At 34.7% G+C, this 14279-nt stretch overlaps 1 protein-coding gene across 1 annotated transcript in view; it reads left to right on the top strand.

Annotated features, from left to right (window-relative positions):
* Positions 1 to 7998, top strand: part of Kctd8 (potassium channel tetramerization domain containing 8) — a 247074-nt gene extending 239076 nt beyond the window's left edge. The window contains exon 2 of the mRNA XM_005319957.3: positions 6622 to 7998. Coding sequence (XP_005320014.2) covers positions 6622 to 7082 — 461 coding nt within the window. The 3' untranslated portion in view covers positions 7083 to 7998. The remainder of the gene's footprint in view (positions 1 to 6621) is intronic.
* Positions 7999 to 14279: the final 6281 nt, after the last annotated feature.

Raw genomic sequence — 14279 nt, 5'->3', positions numbered from 1 at the left:
TAACAAGTATAGGGATAATTAGAAGAACAGGCTGATAAGGGTCACATTCTGATAAAAAGAGGAGTACCATAACATGTTTTCCTTTTAATTTCACTTTTTTTTATTACCCTCAACTCCTAAAAGTGGCTAAGTAATGCTAGTGAAGATAATAGAATTCATAAATATATGAATTCATTTTTTTCTCTCATAGAAATTAATTTTTATTCATTTGAATAGCTTTTTTTTCCCAAGATAAACACACCTCCTGTATGGCCTCTAAGTTTCAATTTTCTGTAGAAATTCTACTGATGAATTAAGAATGACTCCATTCCTTAGCTCATGCCAGTCACATTCTACACCTTCCTACCTCCTGCCTGTCTATTGATTTATGTTTTTGTTTCATCTGCACTTCTGCAGCGGACCAGCATTAACCACTGGATATCAGGGACTGTGGTTGTTGTGGGGATATGCACACGTGTGTCCCCCTTCTTGTAACTAACATGAAACTTTGTATATCACAGGTGCTCAATAAATGTTTGTGAAAAAAATGGAGTTTTTTTCTTTTTGATTCAACTGCTTAATACTTAGAAGCATGTGGTGCTAATATTTAAGATGGATTGGTTCATTCTATTCAAGTACCACATAACCATTCACACACCATTGAGTTTAGTACTATTAAAGGGCAATTTCCCTTCTGGGAATTATGCCCATTGCAGACAAATTTTACATACCGAGTCTTTTTTATCATCACTAGGCAGGTAAAGAGATTAAAATAAAGGGTTTTTTCAAGTGTGCAGTTGTATACAAACTTCATTTGGAAATGCTTCTGTATTCTAAGGAAAAATATAGAGCTACTCTTATTGCACATGCCCACATCCAGAACTACCCAGGAATCATGTGGCGATTTAAAGACAAAAATATTGACGTTCAATTTCTATACCAAATTATCTACCTGAATGAGTGGGCAAAACTACCTCTTTCTTCCTTTTTGTTTCAGTATAACTGAGTTTGATTCTGGCTCAGGCAATCCAACTAATGTTAACTGGTCATTTAACATTCATAGCACTTGGTCCTTGTTTAATATTGTGATATTAGCCCCAAGTTCTCATCTGTTATAAATTTCTACAATTCTAAATGTTAAAATGAATAGGAAGGGATTTTTCAAACTATAAAATTTTAATTAAATATTAAACATTAAAGATTTTAAAACTTGCCATGGATAGAAATTAGATATTAGAACAGGGAAATAAATTTTATTTCCACAAAAGTGTTCCACAGAGTTTTAGGGTTCAAAGACAACTTTCTGTAACTTCATCAAGATGTAGTTCTAGGAGATACTATCAACTTACATCTGTTTAATGCATCTATTCTTAGTGTTTAAATCATCAACAGCCAGAATGAAGCCTAAAGATACATAGTGCATTCTGTCTGATTCACACCCCAATTCAACAATTTACTAGATTAGTTTTCTGTAGCAAGTGACTTGTATTCCTTCAGACTCAGTTTCCTTACCTTTAAGCTTCAAAGAATCATGGCAAGGATGAAATTAGTTAATACACATAAAGTATTTTGATTCAGGCTGGCATGTGTAAATAGTCAGAAATGTTAATTTTATTATTCAACATAAATATCTTCCAAGGTATTCCCACACCGTTAAAAATACCATAAAATTAGTATTAGGTATGTCGGGTGTGCACATACATAATTCTTTAATAAGTTTTTTTTAACAATTAATCAAGGAGCAGCATAACCTAGGTTGGTGGCCTGCTGGTCTGTTGGGTCAGTAAGCCTGTGCTTCCCAATGGAAAATGATCTGTGGTTTTGCAGTAGAGCTGTCCAATATGCTTTCACAGTAAATGAAAAAATGAAAGGTTGAGTAATGGCCCCAATGTTTGAAAGTGTCTAAAGGGTAACTATGTATGGAATTAAATGCTTTTAAAAATTCACTCCTTTTCAAACAAATCTCAGGTACAGATTTGCTTATTTGCTGATTTCTTGTTGCATTAATACTTAGTAATGAGTTGTTATGTGATGGAAGAAAGCCCAGCTGACAAGACCTCCAGAGCACATTTACCTTTTCCCTTTTATGCCAAGTCTGATTAATGCTCTATCTCACTGGACTAAATGCTTTGAGGGAAGATCATTCAAATATATACTCAATTCTCTTATTAGTTTAAGAGATGCAGGATTTATAATAGTCATGCTGTTCCCACATAGTGATATTTAAATTATCGTTTGTGTGCTGCTTAAGGCATTTCAATTGGTTTTGGACTACTGAATGGAATGATATAAAATTAAAGTTTGAAATTACCCCTAGAAGCCTACAATTAGCAGGCATCCACAAGAAAACTAGGCAACAAGAGTAAATCATTATTTTCCATGAATAAATTTACTTTTCTTAATTTCATGCCATTAAAGCACATAAATAAGTTAAATACATTAGTCCCAATTTGTATCTACCATCTTATCAATGATGATTTAGAACATGCTTAACCAACTTGAATTTTTTAAAAGTGCTGGCATAAATCAAAAGAAGACTGTTGGTCATCCTTAATGATTTTTACAGAGAATTGCCCATATTATTCTATATAATGAAAATGTGGACAAAATCAAAATAACATTTTCCCTTAGATCATATAATACAAACTTCTTTATCTATTTGATATAATTGGTAATCCTTCTTGCCTAAAGCTTGCTTATAAATTTATGATAATTTTAGGTTCCCACCATCTTTTCCTTATAGATCTTAAAGTCTCCAGAGAGAAGTATAATATTCTAAAATATCCTATACAGTTAAGTTGTTATCATAAAATATTATGAAGTCCACTCTATGTTTGAGCATGCTCTGATCCATCTTATTTGTGGAAGGAATAAAGAGACAGAGGTGATAAAGAGGGGTAAAGAAAACAGAAAGAATTGGAATAAATAAATAAAAAGCTTCATGTGAGAAATTCAATTAGGACTCATTTGATGGGAAATGCATCTTAGCTTGTCTTTACTGAAAATTCCAGGGATCCTTGGCCACATATATCCAGTCTTTTTCTCTGTATCCAATTGTCCTCACCTACATAGAGTTAGAATAAGCCTGTGAGCTTCATCAAAACAGAGAGCTCATCTTATCTATCTTTGTGTCCTTTGATCTTAGCACAATGCCTGGCACATAGTGGGTACTCAGCCTCAAACAGTTGGCTGATCTTGTGATGTCTTCTTCAAGGAAGTCTTCTTTGGTCTTCCATCTTGCAGTACAAGAGCAAGTATCTATATTTGTATGTGTTGAGGGGTGTTTATTTTCATTAATAAATTATAATACCATCAGCATAATAGTAACACATTTAGCTAGCACAGAGATTTTATGTAACTCTGTATCCTCACTGGTATAAGTTGTTAACAATTATTTCTCCCAGTGAACAGAAACAGAATGAAGCATTCACTTTGGCAGTATCTGACATCCTCTCTCTGTACTGTCTTCCATTTCCATGTTATTACTTTTCTGCCTGAGTGTCTCTATCTAATGCTCTATCCCCCTGCTTATTAAGAGGAAATTATTTTTCTCCTCATTAATTGATCCTTAAATGTAAATTGGCTTGCACAGGTATTTGCAGTTTAATCCTTTAGTCTTTATAAGGAATGAAAATCTTATATTCCTCTAATAGAGATTTTTGGTTAAGGAAATGCAAAAGATTGACAGAAAGACTAAAAAAATACTTTATATTTGGTGTTGTTTAGGGTGATGAGTTTTGTGCTTGCATGAATCTCATTTATCATAAAGATAATTAAGCAAATACTGTGTCTTCCCTAAATCTCAATCTCCATAAACACTATCTAGAACCCCTTCAGCACACTGAAATAAAGTCTCCAGGCATGGGCATGAACATTGAGTAGGTTCCGTTGCTATACCTATTTGTACTCTCTCTGTTGAGAATAATTGTACAAGATTCTGTTTTTATGGAATATTATATAGTCTCAAAATTGTCTTGAGGAAAATAGTACTAATGTGCAGAGGAGGGAAAAGTATTTTAATCGAGGTCATAAGGCTAGTATTTGCGAAACAACCAGAAATTGAATCCAGCTCAGTGGGATTTCAAACTCATTTTTCCCCCCAGTACAACTGTCATCAAAATACAGTATCAGTAAAAATCAGAGCCTTACAGTAACACCCTTCTAATCAATGGAGATGATGGCTGACGGCAGGTGTGGCTTTATCAGTCAGGGACCCAGGAAGAAAAAAGGAAATACCTAACAGGGTAATAATTTAAGAGAACTTAATAGCAGTGGTTTACCAGAGTGTGAACAATACCCTGGTCTTAATAATGACCTACAGGCCTGAAGTGTGAGCCTTAATGGAATTTGAAAAGAAGGATGAAGAGGAGGAAAGGGGAGGAAGAGAAAGCAGAGGATAATTGAGAGCTACTTGATAGATCTGGGCTTCTTGTACTAGCAACACAAGTATAATACAGCAATCCCAGGAGTGGGGTGGGGTGAGGGCATTGTCTGGCTAATCTTGCCATTGGACAAATCCACCTAGAAACCAGAAGGCCAGAAGCCTAACAAATACCATGTCCATCAGGCCCTCAGGACACAGGAGGGTGGATAGGGACCTTGGTCAGTCCAGAATTGTTAACAATGTACCTTTCTACTCCTTTCCTCAGCTTCAATGTCCCATTCTCCCTGACAGAAGAAATGAAATAAAAATTGTTGAGATTCAAGAAACAACAAAAATCCAACAATAAATTTAAAAAATCCATAGCTCCAAATCTATAAAAAATGTCTTAGTGTACTTTCTTTCTAAGAAGTCTTAAAAATTAGCATTTATTCTAGTTTTACTGGTTGGCAGATGAAGTAAGTTTGAAATATTGGTTAAGACCTTTCTTCATGTACGTACATTTGCTTTGAGGTGGTTTCAGAAAGTCTTTTGGTAGGGTGTCCAGTTAATTTAGATACAGCTTACACATAGAAAACTCCCATTTTAAAAAAATATGGAATTCCATCATTGTTGACAAGCAAATACAGTCTTCTAACCAGCTCCACAATCAAGATATGGAATCTCACTGCGAGAAGTTCTCAAGCTTTTTTGAAAACTTTAGTCCCACTTAACTCTTGTTGGTTCTCCTTTTACTCTTATTTATTTATGTATTTATTTATCTTTAAATGTGGGTCTGACTACATTTCCCAGGTTGATTTTGAACATCTTGAGTTCAAGCAATCCTTCTGCCTCACCCTCCCCAGGAGTTGGGACTGCAGGCATATGCTGCTGCAACTGGCTTTGTTTCTTCTGTTTTGAATAAGAAAATTTGTGATGGCAACCAGCCGCATGATGTACATACTACAAGTTTTCATGAAATATATTTGTTCATTTGTCTCATCGATCTTATGAGTAAACTACCAATGTTGCTTGTTAACTCATGTGATATGTATTGGATTGAACAATGGTCCATAACTAGCTGCACACTGAAATCACCTGTAGCCACCAAATGACCCAATGTCCAGGTGGCTCCTCATGACATCAGGCATTCTGGATTGATTCCAGAGAATGATAAGCTAAGGCTTTCTAAATTATTATACTTTTCAGTCAAGGTTGAGACCCCATGAATTAGAAGAAATTTTCTCAATTCTGGATGCAAAGTAAAATCCCTCGAATAATGTTTAAAGAACATTGATGTCTTCCCCCAGGCCGACTTACATAGCATGTTCATAAAAGTTGACTTAGAAAAAGGATAATCTGGACCCCTAAGATCTCTGAATGGTTAGGCTCCATTTAATCAAGGTTTTATTATTGTTTGGGGTATATGATAGTGCTCAATAAATGCTAGATGGATGTCCTAATCCCACAGTGGAGTCAAGGAAAATAAAATATGCTCCCTCTTGGAAATAAACTCTTGGTATATTTGAAATAATTATTTTGGCAAGCTAACACTTTCTGAAAACTGTCCTCTAGGTAATTTATTTCAAATGCTAAGTCTCGTATTTTGGGAAAATACTATATTTCAACTATATACTTTCACCATAATATTAGGCCCATATATATATTATAGCACTTTCATAATTCTTTCTGAGAAAATAGACAGGAAACAAGATTAAGAGACTGAGGGTAAGATTTAAATCAGCCTACCACCTGAAGTATAAATGATGCTATTACACCTCTGAGCTGAGAGAATACCTCTACTTTGTAAAGCAGAGCAATGGTACTTTCCTGTTTTATAATGGCAAACTGTATGCACCAAGGACACCACCTTGTACAGTGTCCTGATCAGAAACGAACCAAGTGTCTAATGAAACAAATATAAAACTAGCATGATACTTACATATGATATTTTTTTTTCAGATCTCAGGATCTTCTAACTAAAATAACAAAAGTCTTTTTTTACAGCATAAAGCTACTGATGATCTATCATGGCACAAAGGCTTATTAAGCAAACCTCACAAATTTTATTATTATGAAATATTAACAAACATGATGCATGTTTCAATGTATACTTAAAGCTGCAAGGTTTGGGGTATAATATCTCAAAGGCTGGCTACTACAACAAATAGCATTCTTTATATGATCCGTGTTCTTCATTTAAAATAGAAAATACAGTGCTTATTTAATTTGACCTTCCAATTTATTCAGTTTTTCTGATCCACTTTTTTTTTCCTCTTTAGGACCACCTCAGAAAATAGTGTCACCTAAACAAGAACACGAAGACAGAAAACACGACAAAGTGACAGATAAAGGAAGTGAAAGTGGGACTTCCTGTAATGAGCTCTCTACTTCCAGCTGTGACAGCCACTCAGAGGCCAGCACTCCCCAGGACAACCCGCCCAATGCCCAGCAGGCTACAGCTCACCAACCTAACACCTTAACATTGGATCGTCCCTCCAAAAAAGCCCCTGTGCAATGGATGCCCCCACCAGATAAACGCAGAAACAGTGAACTCTTTCAGACACTCATCAGCAAGTCCCGAGAAACAAATCTTTCCAAAAAGAAAGTCTGTGAGAAGCTAAGTGTGGAAGAAGAAATGAAAAAGTGTATTCAAGATTTTAAAAAAATCCACATTCCAGATTATTTCCCAGAGCGCAAACGCCAATGGCAATCTGAACTCTTGCAGAAGTATGGGTTATAGTGATGATCACATCCCTTGGGTATTTTGATGACATTTGATGTTTACTAGTGTCGCCACCTGACTGATGGTCAGTGTGATTCTTGCTGCTCTTCCTTATTGTGAACAGTGGATGTGGGACAGTATTTTTTTTCCTTTTTTTCTTTTTTTTTTTTTTTGGTGGTTGTTATTATTAGAAACCATTCAAAAAATGAATCCAATAAAAGTTGCGTCAAAATGGTGTATCTATCAGATTCAAATCGTGTTGCAAGAATGAAAGTAAAATGTGCATGATCAAGAAGCTTAGAATCTTGATTTTTGAACTGTGGTCAACTGGACATGCTTGTCATTTTGTAACTTACCAAAAACAAATCATCATATCACACCAACTGAAATGACAATATGGACGAAGCAACATCAATTAAAATTTCAGAGATGGTTTTAATATCCAAATCTAAAACTGTTTAAATGTCAGTGCAATAAAACAAGTATTATTTTTTTGCATGAGCATAATGTTACAAATACATTACAAGAAATAGGGAAGATCTGTTTGTTGCTTGGAAAGAAAAAAAATTATAAAAAATTAAGCAAAAAAAAAAAGTTTCAGGCAAAGCCTATAAATGTAAGCTGTCTAGGAGATTGAGTTTTCTTTGTTCTGGATATGTGTTTTTGTTTTTGTTTTTGTTTTTTAATGTGTATGTGTATGGTATTTCTGTATGTTAAGATGGTGTAAATATGCCTTATACTATTGTGTTACTACATTGACATTCATCTATTAATGCTAGTCATGATGATTTCTGTGAAATGAGTATTTTACATCAGGATGTAAAAATCGGTATAATGATGGTCTGAAAGATCCTATTATCATGTTATTCAAAATAATTTAGGGAAATGGTAAAGAGCTTTATGTATTTATTAAAAAAAGGAAAATGTATTAGAATTCCTTGATTTCTATTGTCTCTTCTTTTAAAAATATTCAATTGTTTTATTGTCTTCAACTTTTCTTTAAAACTCCATGTTGAATGGTCTGCTCAGACTTAATGTTGACAATTGTTTTATTGTCTTCAACTTTTCTTTAAAACTCCATGTTGAATGGTCTGCTCAGACTTAATGTTGACAATTGTAAACATAATTCAAAATGAAGCTAGAGTTTAGATTCAGATAGGTTTGGTATTGATTAATAAATCCTTAGCCATGACAGAAAAAGACCTCATCTGAGAATACACTAAAATTTTATTTTAGCTGACAACCAGATTGGAAAACTCTCCAAAAAAATTGGGATGTTACCTCCTACAAATCAGAAGACAAAATGTCAATAGTATAGTAAAAGGTCAGCCTTTTATGAAAAGTGATTTCTTCCTCATTGATACAAGCTTTCTTATCATAAGCCACACAACTTTGCCCCACTGTGTCTTAGAAATGTATAATATCATGAAATTTTGCTAAAGAATAAGTTGAGAGAGGTAAGAATACTTTCAAGAATTGTAGAACTCAATCTCTTCTGTGGTTAGCTAAAATGAAAATTTGAGCAATACATGTGGTATCATTACTTTTAGCATGATAGAATGAGATAAGCATTATCAACTCAAAGTTTTAAAAATATCTACATTCATTTTTGGTTGTATCTGAGATTTCTCATAGTGCCATTATATAATATCACCTACAATGGGCTATTGAAAAAAACTAAGAGATATGATTTATTGTGAATTATCTATCAGGCTTTAAAAAATACGCACTCAAGTTCATGTGATCTGGGGAGGTTATGAGGCCCAGCATGGTTTGATACAGCTACAACACAGGTGAGTAGATAGAGCCAAATTTTAAATCCCATGTCTATCACTAATTATCTATGTGATTTTGGTGATAAGGGAATAATAAAGGAATAATAACATCATAAAGAAGATTTAAATGATGTAATTGAAATAAAGCATAACTACCCTTCATGGATCTGGGAAGAAACTGGGAGCTAGTGGTTTTACAGAATCCAGGAACTAGCATCTTCCAATGGGGAATTTAGAATACAGAGGGACAAGCAGTCTAGTAAGAACTATAGCCCCTAAGGAGTCACAGTTACTTGCAAAGCAAAAGAAAAAGGGGAAATTACCCTAGCTTACCCTATATTTAATTTCCCATGGGTACCTTTCATATTCCCAAGTAAAAAGAAAGTGTTGGCAAAGAAGCAATGTAATTGTACACGTGATCCCTTTGTGATACAAAGCCCCACAGCTAAGGGCAGAGAATCAATCTGAAAGGTACTCTTGCACTTTGGTCTTTTTTTTTTTTTCCTATACAAATGTTCAAGTAGAATAGCAATGCAAAGAATTATGTAACTCATCACTATTTCAGATCTTCTAAAAGAAGTGATGCCTGTGAGTTTGTCTTTATAGTCCTTGATAGATTTGAATAAAGGTTCTGATCCGTGGGATGGAGATGTAATCATATTAGTTCTAATTTGTTAAGCACTTATTATACTCCAAATATTTGATGTAGAGGTCAACAACCTATTCAAGAAATACAAATTACTAGCTATTGCCCTTCAGAAAAAAACTTTCAGTGTGAATCTTTTAAAACATTTTATTATCACCAGGCTAGAACCTGGCTTGCCTCAAAGGGATAAAAGGGAATAAAAAGAAGCATCTAGAACAGGGACTCTTTCTTGAAGGAAAAAGTAACACAAAAAAATTAAAGGTAAGTTTGGCTGTAGTTGCTATGTAACACTTTCTTCCCAAAGAGGTGAGCTGTAATAATCACTAAAAGTCAGAAGCCTGGAAACAGGCTCCGAAGTTCAGTATTTAGTCTCCTCTACATGGTTTACCTTCTGTTAGGTACACAGTAGGCACTCAACTTATGACCTAATATATTTCTCTTACTAGTAATTATCTCCATTTCCCTTTACATGACATAGCAGAGCAGGTATTATCTAAACATAATACTCACTCTATTTTGGAGAAGAAAATCCAAGTACTGTATACCAAATTATGGATGCTCAATAAAATAGCACCATATCAGTTGACCTTTGTATTCACAAAATTTAGTAACTTTGGATAGCAGTCATTTATCAACTTACAGTTCTATGGACTGTCAAGCTGGCCTAAGATCAGCTGGGCTGTTCTCCCAATGATCTTTGTATAAACTGACTTGGACAATGAACTTGTATTTGTCAGTGACTGAACAATCTGTACTGGCCTCACTTTATGTTGGCCACTGATGGCCTTTGTTGATTCAGTGTGCCTGAGTCCTCCACATGTCCTCTTTAGTAGTCCAGCTCAGGTTTAGACATATGCTACCACCTGGACCAAGAGTGTGAGTCCAGAAGTTGTGTGGCCTGAGGGGACAAGGCTTCAGCCACATGCAATATTACTTCCCCTATATTCTTTTGGGCAAAGCAAGTCATCTCAAGTTTAAGGGGTTGGGACATATGCTCTTTCTCTTAATGGGAAAAGCACCAAAGAACTTGAAACAAATTGTACTCTACCATACATTCAACTCATCATTTCCAGGTTCACATCTAGAATTGAGTTCTCTGCACACCAGTTACTAAGGATATGTAGTCATACCCTTAAATCATCACCAGCCACTACACCCCATAAACCAAAAACATAAATTTTTCAATCCAAAAATTTATGAGTTTACTCATACTTCAACTGAAATGAAACCTATTCTTAGAAGCTTTCCTTGATCCCTCAGGATAAAACTATTAATTATTCCACTCTTAGATATCTCAAATTACTTTAAAAATATCCTTGCTGTACCTGTCATTTATATTTTGTAATGAATGAGCATAATAATTACATTTTTTTCCATTAGATTTAAACATGTCTCATAGACATGTAGACCTTACTTTTATTCAAACAGGAAGAAACAATGAGTAAACAGTTTATGGCACACAGCAGGTATCAGTCACCTTGGCAAATGAATAAATACCATTTTTAGTGCAAAAATCTCATCATTAGTCCTTGATAAATTCCTATCTCCTATCCTGGCTAAAAGCCATTTTACTATGTTTTCAGTCCAAATCCCACTTATAGATTTTTGCATTGCTAATATCTCCTGGAGAGATTATTTAAAGGACTATTTTTAAAAATATTTCATAGTTTATTTCAATTTTGATGAATGTGATTTTGGCTTCTAGAGATACAGTGACCAAGCCTGGACATTATTTCTTTTCTCCCACAGTGTGAACCTTTTTTGATGGTATATAGTAAACATAACTTGTGATGTGGTGTACTAGTGTTTTTTAGTTTAGACTAGCTTTCTAGTTTGGATCAAACAAATATCACCAAAGAATTGTTATGTTCACTTAGAAAAAGAATGTGAGTTGGAAAATTTTCTTATAAAACTCTTAAATATCAAATCTTTTTTTCTTCAAATGTATACTTTCCATTTCATAGTCCTAAAAAGAGTCAACTTGAAGCATAACATAGAACACTAAAAGAATCTCACAACTGCAGGATTGAAAGATTCTTAAAACTCATATACATTTTTATAGAAATTAATTCAAAATGATCTATAACTATCCCTAGGGTACCTACTGTGATTGAGGGTTATTAAATATATCAAAGATACAAAAATAATAAAATGCCCAAGAACTTATAGAGTGCATTTTGATAAGATATATACACAATGCTTAAAGTACAGCGATGTTTGGGTATCATAAAAGCATAAATGTTGTTACACAGATTTAGAAGAAATGAAAGCTTTATGGTGGAAGTGAAATGTGAGCTGGGTCTTGACAGAAAGGGGATGAGGATTTTAAAAAGGGGTACAAAGAAAGGGATAAATCTGTAAGTTAAAAAATGTAAGAAAACAAAGTTATTCTAGAAAATTTTTCACAAAAATATTACTGAGTGTTTTCATATACCAAATATACATATATCATCCTTATGTTGAAGAATATATTAATGAAGACTATTTTAGTAATAGTCTTCATATTCAAGATTATATCTTATGAGTAAATTCTTTTTATACCTACCCAGTGTCTTTTGTCCAGGCTCCAAATGCAGCAGCAGTGTGCCAAAGTAGAAGCAAATTGAGTATTCTTTAGAATGTTTTTAAAAAGACTAAATGGAAGCTGATTAGTTCAAAATGATGACTAGATGCAAGTGAATTGGAACTTAGACTTGGAAATATTTTGGGAGACAGGACTATTTTAACACTGATATTGTTTTGAGATTTCAATGCAAGGTGATAATAAAAGCAGATTAACTGGTAGTTTTATTGGCATTTTAGTATAATCTACATTTGTTACCTGCATGTAGGGCCAATTGGTCCCATCCCCCGTTCCTTATACACATAGTTTAATGCAGAAGACAGATAAGAAAACTGGTGATTTCAGAGAGTTGAACAAGTACCAATGAGCAGCACATGAGAGAACTACCCTGAATGTTACTGAAAGTTCAGATCTTGTCATTTTCCACTGCAGCTACAATAATAAAGAGTATACTGGTCTCTATAACTAATCTTTTCCTTCTGGCCCATTCTTCCTGCTGCTAGAGAGGTGATCTTCCTTCAATACACATTTTTCATATTACTTTCTTGTTGATTAAAACTTTTCATCTCATTGCCTACTAGAGAAAAAGTTTACAAACTACTTCATGTAACTCATAAAGCCCTCCACTTCTGTCTCCTCTCTTTAATCTTACCACTGTTTACTCAAACACAAGCACACACACCACATATAAAAACACACTTCACATATGCCGTTATTCCTCCCCCCCACTCCCAGCTATTTATAACTTCTTGTCATCCCCAAGTAGAATTCAATAATTCTTTCTTTAGTTTATCAATATGTTTACTATGACAAGTACATAATTTGTTATCTTGTCTTTATGTCCTTCCTCTACCTTTTTTTTCCTAAAAATGAGGACGGTCAGCATAGTCCTCCTGTTCTATTTAGTGACAAAAACAAAGAGAATGGGGGTGAAAGGAAGAGCACACATTTCCTTTCTACCATATCTTTTCTCTTTCTCACCTGTACCTGCAAGGCAGAATGTGTAATAGAAACAGAATATTGCCATTTTGCAAACTCTAATGAAGTAATAGTTCTAAACAAATGCTGTTCATAACAGCTTAAATTATTACATGAAGGGAAAATGGAAAACTTCATAATGAATATGTCAGGCTTATAGTAACTGATCCTGCCATTGAACTTAACATCATGCATGGGAAGGCAATCAGACATTAGTGATTACTGATGCAAAGCTATAGCCAGCACAGTACCACCTGTGATGTATTCTTGTCAAAAACAGTAGAGCTAAAACTTACAAGTCTCTAGGTATTGCTGAAAATTTTCTGGAAAAACAAGGACAAAGAAACCTTTGTAAGATCCCACTAGACCTTACTTCCTACAGTTTTCACCACCTCCCCAAAACCCAATGAGCAATAAATACATCAATGGATTAATTTACTGATGAGATTAGGACCTTCATGATTCTATCACATCCAAAGGCCCCACTGTGAATATTGGCTGCATTGGAGGCCAAGCATTCAACCTGTGAGCTTGTGGGGGATATTCAGAATCTAAACCATAACAAGGACCTATATTCAAAAGATATATTCTACACATGCTAAATGGGAAACTATCTGGATGCCAAATCCTGCCAAACCAACTGTAAATTCCTCATCAGCAGCACCAACATCATTGCCATTAGCATCACCATTGAGGAATTCATCCATCTTAGGATGAAAGTTTAATGAAAACAACTTATTTTTATAATGTTATTATGGATATTTTGGAAAAAAACATGTCTCTATGTTTTAGAGGTTGTTTTAGTCAGATTTTGTGCTGCTGTGACTAAAAGACCTGACAAGAATAGTTTTAGAGAGGAAAAGTTTATTTAAGAGCTGACGGTTTCAATGGAGTCAGTCCATAGACAGCAGGCGCCATTCTTCAGGATTTCAGGTAAAGTAGAACATCTTGGCAGAAGAGTGTGTTGGAGGAAAGTGGCTCAGGGCATTGCAATCAGGAAGCAGAGAGACACCCCACTTTCCAGGTACAAAATATATACCCCCAGGGCATACCCCCAATGACCCACCACCTCTAGCTACATTCTACCATCTTCAGTTACCACTCAGTTAATCCTTCTCAGGGGATTATTAATTCATTAATTGGGTTAAGGCTGCCATACCCCAATCATTTCACCTCTAAGCCTTCTTGCGTTGTCTCACACATGAGCTTTTGGGGAACATCTCACCATAACATAGGTATTCTTCAAATTACTA

Source organism: Ictidomys tridecemlineatus, chromosome 9 (assembly GCF_052094955.1).
Source record: "Ictidomys tridecemlineatus isolate mIctTri1 chromosome 9, mIctTri1.hap1, whole genome shotgun sequence".
NCBI lineage: Eukaryota > Metazoa > Chordata > Mammalia > Rodentia > Sciuridae > Ictidomys > Ictidomys tridecemlineatus.
This window is presented reverse-complemented; position numbering and strand designations above follow the sequence as displayed.